Source organism: Falco naumanni, chromosome 4 (genome assembly GCF_017639655.2).
Source record: "Falco naumanni isolate bFalNau1 chromosome 4, bFalNau1.pat, whole genome shotgun sequence".
In the NCBI taxonomy this organism is placed as follows: Eukaryota; Metazoa; Chordata; class Aves; order Falconiformes; family Falconidae; genus Falco; species Falco naumanni.
This window is the reverse complement of record NC_054057.1, coordinates 112,305,672-112,313,877: the sequence shown is the minus strand read 5'-3', so window position 1 is coordinate 112,313,877 and position 8,206 is coordinate 112,305,672. Positions and strand designations below refer to the sequence as shown.

The window sequence follows — 8,206 nt, the reverse complement described above, 5'->3', positions numbered from 1 at the left end:
CCTGGATGGCTCAAGGTGCGTGATGGCAGAGTTATGGCAGTTGTAACTGGCCTCTTCCTGTCCACTGAACACATTATAGAGTTTCAACTGCCCAGTGCAAGTACCCAGCATTAAAAATCGTTCCCTTGCAGAAAACGCGCAACAGGTAAAGCCACTCTCATCCTCATTTGCTTCCCTAAACACAGAAATTGGACGGAACCTAGAAAAGGTAGAAATACAAGGGTCACCCGAAAGAGATGAGAGAAGCAAAACTGAAGTGCTGTGTGATGACACTAAATCCAGTCCTTAAAAAAATCGTGTAGGTACCTTTCCTATAGCTTTCTTCTAGGACAAGCTAAGTGTCAATTGTAAGATTAGTGCTCAAGTGAGCATGTTACAACAGTGTTTGCAACGCTTCAGGGTTTGTTTTGCACTGTTAAGTACTTCTGTTACAGCACATCATTAAGTTGAAGCACTTGGCGGCTGCCTTCAAAGTTGGATTGATGGAAAACCTGTAATGCTGTCACCTGGGTAAGTACAGATAGTAAAAAATTTTCTAACAGTTGTGAAACTCAACACAAGAAGTCATGGCACATCAGCCAAATAACCTGTCACCATAATTTCCCAAGGTGATACTGGTTTCACTGTGAAGATGCTCTCATCCGTGTCATCTTTATAAACTTCACATCTTCCCATTTAACCTCAGCAAAGAAAGGCCACATAAAAAGGCTAGCAACTTCTGGTGCTGCAGATTCAGCTCCAAGAGCAAAACATGGATTCTGCTGTCCTGCATCTGTCAGCCAGCTATCCTCAAGGCTACACTACACTCCTGTGTAAAACTGGTGTTACACAATTACCTTCCAAAGGATAAAAAGAGCTATGAGCTTCATTTGTCAATGTTGCTAATGAATTAACATGACACTGAAAATAAGCGTGCTTTATGTTCCAAGGGTCACTACTAAGGACAAGAGAAACAGAACTTCCAAAAATGCCTTTCAAGGCTCTCCCACTGGTCACTGTTTAATTAAAACACTTTTCTCTCCAAGAACGTTCCTGTGGGACTGCAGAGCCTGAATCCAGGTAAGGCCTTTTGGCACACGGTACATCCTGAGAGGGATCAAGAAACATTTGTCTTCCTTACCTGCTAAATATAAGGTGTCTATCAAAGCAGCCACCATCCACCCCTCCGTACTTCGGAAAGGCTGCCCTGCGGGTCAGCCGTGAGGTAAAGTTAGTTGGCGCCTGGCGCCTCTGTTTTGGCTCAGGACACTGGTGGGGAGTAAAGAGAGAGAAAGGGGGACAGGTGGCAACAGGGTTCTTGCAGCGGGCATGCTGCTCCCTAAGGTACTCTGTGATTATACTGTCCAGCGTGGGTGGGGAAGGAAGGTGTCTGTCCAGCTGCTTTTTGATAGCTGGGCTCTGGCTGTAAGCGCCATGGTCCGATTTTTGTCGCAACACTCTAATTTTTCTGCCGTTGCAAGGAGATGGCCTCTCCCTGACAAAGCTAATCCTGCCAATCAGAGGAGAATTGCTGGCGTAAGAAGGGCCTGGAAGGGCAAGTGGACCTTGGGATGCAGACGGCCTTGCCTGAGCATGGACAGAGGTGGCAGTGGAACCTACAGAAGTGTGGCTACTCAAACGGGCTGAGATGCCGTTAGCTATGCGAGGAGTGCGAGGCAGGGTCACAGGAGAGGCAGCAGCCGCAACAGGGGTGAAGGCAGATGAATGAGATGCTGCAGTCATGGGTAGGTCGGCCTCTTTAGTAAGGACAGATGCAGTTTCTCCTAAGCCCTTAGAGATGAGATGGTTCCGAATCAGGAGCAGCAGCTCCTTCTCAGGAAACGTGATCCTTGACTGGGCCACCACATCTGCTTTCTGCAGCCGAGCCAGAGAGACATCTGTGCCAATCAGCAACGGCTTCCCCGAGACACGCTCTATCAGCTCAGCAGCGTATTTGCAGAACTTCACATGCTCGCTGCGCTTATCCTGAAGCACCGGCTCCTTCATCAGCTGCTGAATTTGACAGCTGCTGAAGAGGGGGAGCTTGCTGATAATCTGCCGGACAGTACTGCTGCGCGAGAGCCCCACCAAGGCTTTGCAGGCTAGTGCTCGAATCTGATCTGCATCTGTGATCGGCATCTTTATAGACAGCAATGACAGCAGCACTTTGATGCCGTTGTTGGACTGTACCACATTCCACATCTTAGCTAATGTGTGCTCACTGCTCTTGGGGACCTGAGGAAGCTTTCGCCGAGGAGTTCCAGAGATGAATTTGCCGATACTGGAGATTCGATTATCTGGACCGCATACACAATTGATGATGATCTGAAGGGCTGATTTCTGAATCTCAGCATCATGGATGAAAAATTCACCCTCAGCAACTCCAAGGATGATACTAATACCTAGTGAGGGAAAGAAATAGTTTCTTTAGTTCTCTAAAATGTAGCTTATGAATTCATCAGACAAGTTAGGAAGCCTTCAACAAATTTGAGGAAAATGTGTAATTCTCTTCATTCCGGGAATTTCTGCAGTTCTGCTAATTTGAGATGCATTCTACCTCCCTGGCAAAGTGTTTTCCTACACTGATACTCCTCCGCTTCACCATCAGTAACTAGGGAGTCAAACAACCTTTCAGAGATGGTGATCAGGCATGGCCCAGGAATGCAAAATCGGAGAGTATCTGGCACAGACAAAGATGCACAGACATGCCTCTGATTCTTACTGCAGAAAGCAACTCTCTTGTATAAATACTAAAAAAATGGAAACTGAGAAGAAGGAAAGAACCCATGTTATGAAGGGAAAAAAATAAATCATATCACAGCTTCCAAAAGGATTCAGAAAAAAAAATTAAACTTTGGGGTTTTTTTTTCCCCTCCTCAGACACAATTCCTGTTAATTTCATGTCTGCTTCAGAAGATCAAAACCTTCACTCAAGAAAGAATTGATGTCTGTCTCAAGAAAGGTTTTGTGCCTACCACTGGTACCCTACCAATCTTTTATTTTTATTTTCTTTAAAAGTGTCAGGCTCCAGTTAATGTACAAGTCTTCGATCTGATCCAGGCCGTCTCAATCATTTGCATATTGAATCTGCAGGTAGCCAGTTAGAGCATAACTCAAACAACAATAATTGTTCCTCTCCTGTATTCTCAAACGCCATATCCCCATGAGACCTACATTTCTGGGAAGCTGAGGGAACCTAATAGTCCCATTACAAAAAGAGATTTGCCTCCATCTGTATTTAATGAGCTCTTGAAAACAAGTGCAAGTCAAAGACCATGCCTTCAAATTGGTAATCCAACCACAGTGCTAATCACAACACAATTTTAACCATGGTCTACCTTCCCATTTATTTTCAACCTTGACAGTAACTCTAAATACATTAATTATTTTAACCCTTGTCTCACTGTAGGTGAGAAACAGCCAGCTAAAAACCATGTAGCAGAAGACAATTGAGAAGCGTGTAAGTCATCAGGACCATATTCAGCTTACCCACAGTGGAAACAGTAGATCCAGCTTCATCTAACACATCCACAGGTTCTGCCAGCTGCAACTGGATTTTAGGAACCACAGTCAGGATGGCTAGTACATCCAAAGCATAGCGTACTGTGTCATTCCTGGAAGACAACAACAGAAGGACTTCTTGGAGGTGTACATACAGAGTTGTCTCAATAACATAAAATAGCATTCAATCAATTTTACTCCAAAAAATAGGAGTAAATCAGTCAAATCTGATGTACTCTATGGTCCCTTTTGATTTTACAATGTTCCACTCAAAGGGCTGGTCTCCACAGAAGGCAGTGCTCACATGCACAGCACTGCCTGCAGTTTGTCAACATTAATCCCACATGGCCCACAGGCTTCTAAAAGCACTGCAATTCTGTATTTATAAAAATAAGAATGTTAAGACATCCAGAAAAGCATTCTAAATTGAGCTTCCAAATCTAATCTAACTCTACATCCTAGCTGGGAAACACTGCTGCATAAAATACTCTGTCACTGGTCAAACAGGAAGATTTTCTGAAGTGAAGGGAAACTGTTTAGCAGTAAAACAGACAACTGTGATAGGGAAAAAGTCATCAACAGGCACCAGTTTAAGAGACACACAGGTGTGTGGAAGGTGATAAGGGCTGTTAAGTAGGAGGTGGGAGAGCAGACCAATGCAAGAAAAGGGGAAACACTTGCAAGCCTGTATGGAAAAGTAGGAGTTAATCCAGGTAGCAATTAGGAAACAGCTGTAGATACTAAGAAACAGGAGAACAGAAACTACTCAGAGTGAAACCTGAGAGAGGGGGAGGGAGGCAGGGGATTGCAGAAGCAAAAACAGATTTCAAAGGCTTTCAAGTTCAGTTAGGCAAGGAGCTTTTGTAGAAAGCAGAAATAAGGTGGGAGTCCTGGTGACGATAATACTGCTGATGACAACTAGTTATAGCAGACAGTGACTCACCAGTGAACATATCTCTAGAGAGGACTACAGCTGCACTCTGGTGAGCAGATGGTTATTAGGATAAACAGAGGCTGGAACTTTGCACCCATCCTCCTTTTGCACTGGGGACAGGATCCTAATGGAATACCTATCAGAGCCTGGTGGCAGTTCCCTTTCTTTTGTAAGAGTAAGGGTGCTGCAGATTTTTTTGGGGTAGGGAGGTGGGGGGAAAAGGTGCCACAGAAAGATAACAGAGTATCACGGTACCTCCACAGCTTGTCTGCAGTCAAGACAAGGCAGAAACTTAAAAAGAGGCATCATAAGGTGAGTCCTTCTACCAGCAGGTTGAATTTAACAGCTAGTGGTGTAGTCTAGGCACATGAGCCTGAGCAATGCAGAGTAACAGTCCTCAGCATTTGTCCTCTCTCAAATGCTCGCTTCTTGCATATTCACACAACTCCTTTGCAGAGTTTTATCTGCTCAGTAAACTCTACCACCATCAAATCAATAAAGTCATACACCATGTCCTCCTCTCCTTGTCAGCACCCAAACAAACATTCCACCTCTTTCCAGGATTAAGGTATGTTTTGACTTCACCCTCTGCTTGAAGGTTTTCTAGCCTATCTCTGACAAAAAGGTAAAAAAATTCTGAGACAGAAAGTGGCACAGAATTGTGATTAAGCTGTACTATAATGCTGGTTTCTCAGAAACCAAAGGCCTGAGGCATTTTACATCTTCCGAAGTCTCATTACATCCATCCTTCTACCTCAAAACTTTAGTCCTGCTTTCCACAGTGTTAACTTTCAAAAGCACTGTGCAGCCACAGCACAGGCCCTAACAGCACTAACCAGTACATGCCTGTTTGAAATGCTATCAGAGAGGTAGAAAATCTAGAAATGTAGTGTGCTGCCCAAGAGTCACAGCTTACTGCACTAAAATACAGTACTACAGCAAATAGCTCACCTTGCGTAGTACGTCTTCCAGTTGCATGCTATTGAAATGAGCTGAAGCATGAGCTGGACGCAAGACAATTTGAGAAAAACCTCTGCTGGCTCCCAGTAGAGCTGTGCTGGGCCATACTCAATCAGGAACTCCATCATCTCTACAATCTGCTCATGAGTATACGAACAGGCCTGCAGGGAAGTGAGTTGGAAGCAACAGAAAAAGTTCACAAGGGTTACAAACTCGCACATCACATCCTCCACTGTTGGGATTTAACTGAAAACTGCATCCACAAAGATTAAGTAATTTCTTTTTGTTTTACTCCCCAGCCACAAAAAAAATTGTGACTGTGATATACAATAACAACCTTAAGAAAAATATCTTTTAAGTTTCTTTGCAGTCCTAGAAGGGGTTAGGCCAATTTAAGAAGAAGAAAAGTTACATTAAATTAAATTTCTACGCTGCTTTAAAGCTACTAATCTAAGTAGTCACTAGACCATCACTCAAAATAAGTTTCTGCTAAAATATTTTAAAAAGGCTGCAAAAATTATTCAGTTACAGTCTCTAAGTTCTGACTACAAAATACACTGAAGAAAAAGTAAATTCCTTACAAGCTTGCCTTTCAATAAACGGGTGTTTTTTTTAATTACACAAGGCAACAGCTTATACACATTTCTTTAGCTACTGAAAACAAGCAATTTTTGCAGAAGCAAAAAAACCCCCTTATGTTTCCTTTTTTCAGCTCTTCTAGAAAACCATCATAAAATAAACCAGAAACCACAGGTGAACGTGCTCCCTTAAAACAAGCAGCCATAAAATTCAAGTATTTTGGTTTGGTTTGTTTAAAAATACAAATTAAAAAAAAATAATTACTTTGCAGGGAGAAAGTAGGGAAAAAAAATCATGGCCAACACAAGAATCTCCCAGATCATTCCTAAAAACAATAGCTTCCAAAAGGCACATTTCAGTTGTCATTATCAAATCAAACTTATTTCCAAGTTTTTTGGCATTATGCCCTTTTCTGTACACACAGATTTTGTCCTTTCAGAGATTAAAAAGCATAGAAACACCCACAAGTATCAAAAATAACCTGCCTTTAACTTCAGTTTTTGCGAGACGGAAAGGGAACCACAGTAGATGAGTAGGAACCTCAATCTAATGTAGTTCAGTTGAACCTCAAAGGCTCTTCTGTATTTTTCTACTGCAGTGTCATTCCACAAGACAAGAAAAAAGTACAAATAAAAACCAACCCTATTTCTATACATTGCACACTGCCTAGTTATTCCACTCACTGGCTTCAAAGAACATCCACATATGCCTGCAGCTTGGATTCGCTTGAAAAATGCAACAACAATGTTAAAAGCTTGCAACATACTACTCACCTTGTAGGGGGGTTGCGGATGGACCAGAATGCCACCTTCAGTGCGCTGGAGTGACTGCTTCACCTGTTCAAGTTTGATAGCAAGGTGAGCCTCAAAGTATCTACGCAAGGCCATGCAGGTGTGTTTCCCAGTCTGGCGACTGGCAAAGATCTCATCATCACTCAAGAGGGCTCCTTGGTCTTCCAGGTTTAAGATCTCAAGAGTGCTTATCTTCAGAAAGAGGTTGGGTCAGGGAAAAGGGAAAAAAAGTTTCATTAGCTCACTTTTCAGGAAAAAAAGCACCTACAATTCTCAGCTGCACTTGCACTAAACTCAAACTTGCTTTGCTACACAAGACATACAAGCACAAGACATACAAGCACACTGAGAGATGACAAAAACTGTCTGAACAGAAAAGGCTGTCTGCATGGATAAATAGTAAGTCTAAAAAGAACCACTCCCCCCTTCCCTATCTATGAAGAAAGAAATCCACAAGTTAGAGCGTTGATCTGGAGGCAGCGTTGTGCCTAATACTATTAGGCATTATATTACACAACACGAAGGGTGCTTACACCCTGCAGCGCTGATGTCCCCAAGTCAGATATAACCCAAACTATTAGGACTGCACAGCAATACCATGCAGACTTACCAGCTTTTGTACATTAGCGGTATAATTTGTGCTCATAAGGTTCTGTGGTTACCACAGCACACACACAGTTGTACCCCTCCTGGAACAAGGCTGGAATTATCTGCACCCAAAAGGGTGCATGACAATATCACACATGTATGTGGAATGGTGAGAAACATCTGAACTACCACTAAGCCACCACTGTTTAAGTACTGCTTAACCCAGGAGTTGCACCACAAAACTCGCAAAGGGCAGCAAGTCTCTGCATAATAATCTTAACAATAAGAAAAATAATAAAGATAAAGGGATCCACATGTACATTGCTTAGAAAACTCACCCCACCTCTCTATCTCTTGGGAACTAAGGAGGGAAAAAACCCAAAGCAGAAATCAAACAAAAGAATAGAATTCTCCACAGTTGCACTATAAAGGGTGCAAAACCTGACACTAAAACCCTGTTCACCACGTAAAACTACAAGCCTTACCAAGTTAACCAGACGGCGAAGGCCATCGTGCCTGTCAAAGAGCTCCAGGACAGCACGGAAGGAGAAGCAAATGGAGAAGAACATGGTTGCATGGCAGCAGCCTGAGGCATGGGAGCACTCCATTAGCCATAATGTGTAGTTTACGACATCTGAAAGCACATTATGGGGGTGCATGCACACCTAGAAAGAAAAAGAACATTCTTGAGAAGGACTTCAGACAAATTACTGAAGAGAGTTTGTCCAAGGAGAATGAGGGTTCCTTGAGGGGCAACAGACAAAGGACAAGTATCGGTTACTTCCAGTTTGACCCATGACATCTGAGACATGAAAAAAAAAGTGCCATTTCCAGAACAGTGAAAGAAAGCCCCTGTGGACTAATAAAGCTATGA

The 8,206-nt window shown here is 42.9% G+C and overlaps 1 protein-coding gene across 9 annotated transcripts in view; it reads right to left on the bottom strand.

The window, feature by feature from the left end:
- Positions 1-8,206, bottom strand: part of DCAF1 (DDB1 and CUL4 associated factor 1) — a 53,747-nt gene that overhangs the window by 24,816 nt on the left and 20,725 nt on the right. For all 9 annotated transcript variants that reach the window (XR_005827378.1, XR_005827381.1, XR_005827379.1 and 6 more), the window contains exons 10-15: positions 7,818-7,997; positions 6,727-6,936; positions 5,366-5,535; positions 3,469-3,593; positions 1,121-2,381; positions 1-199 (exon numbers count right to left, since the gene is read on the bottom strand). Coding sequence is in view for 5 of the 9 variants with exons in the window: in XM_040590289.1 (XP_040446223.1) it covers positions 1-199; positions 1,121-2,381; positions 3,469-3,593; positions 5,366-5,535; positions 6,727-6,936; positions 7,818-7,997 (2,145 nt within the window). In the remaining 4 variants the exon portion in view is untranslated. The remainder of the gene's footprint in view (positions 200-1,120; positions 2,382-3,468; positions 3,594-5,365; positions 5,536-6,726; positions 6,937-7,817; positions 7,998-8,206) is intronic.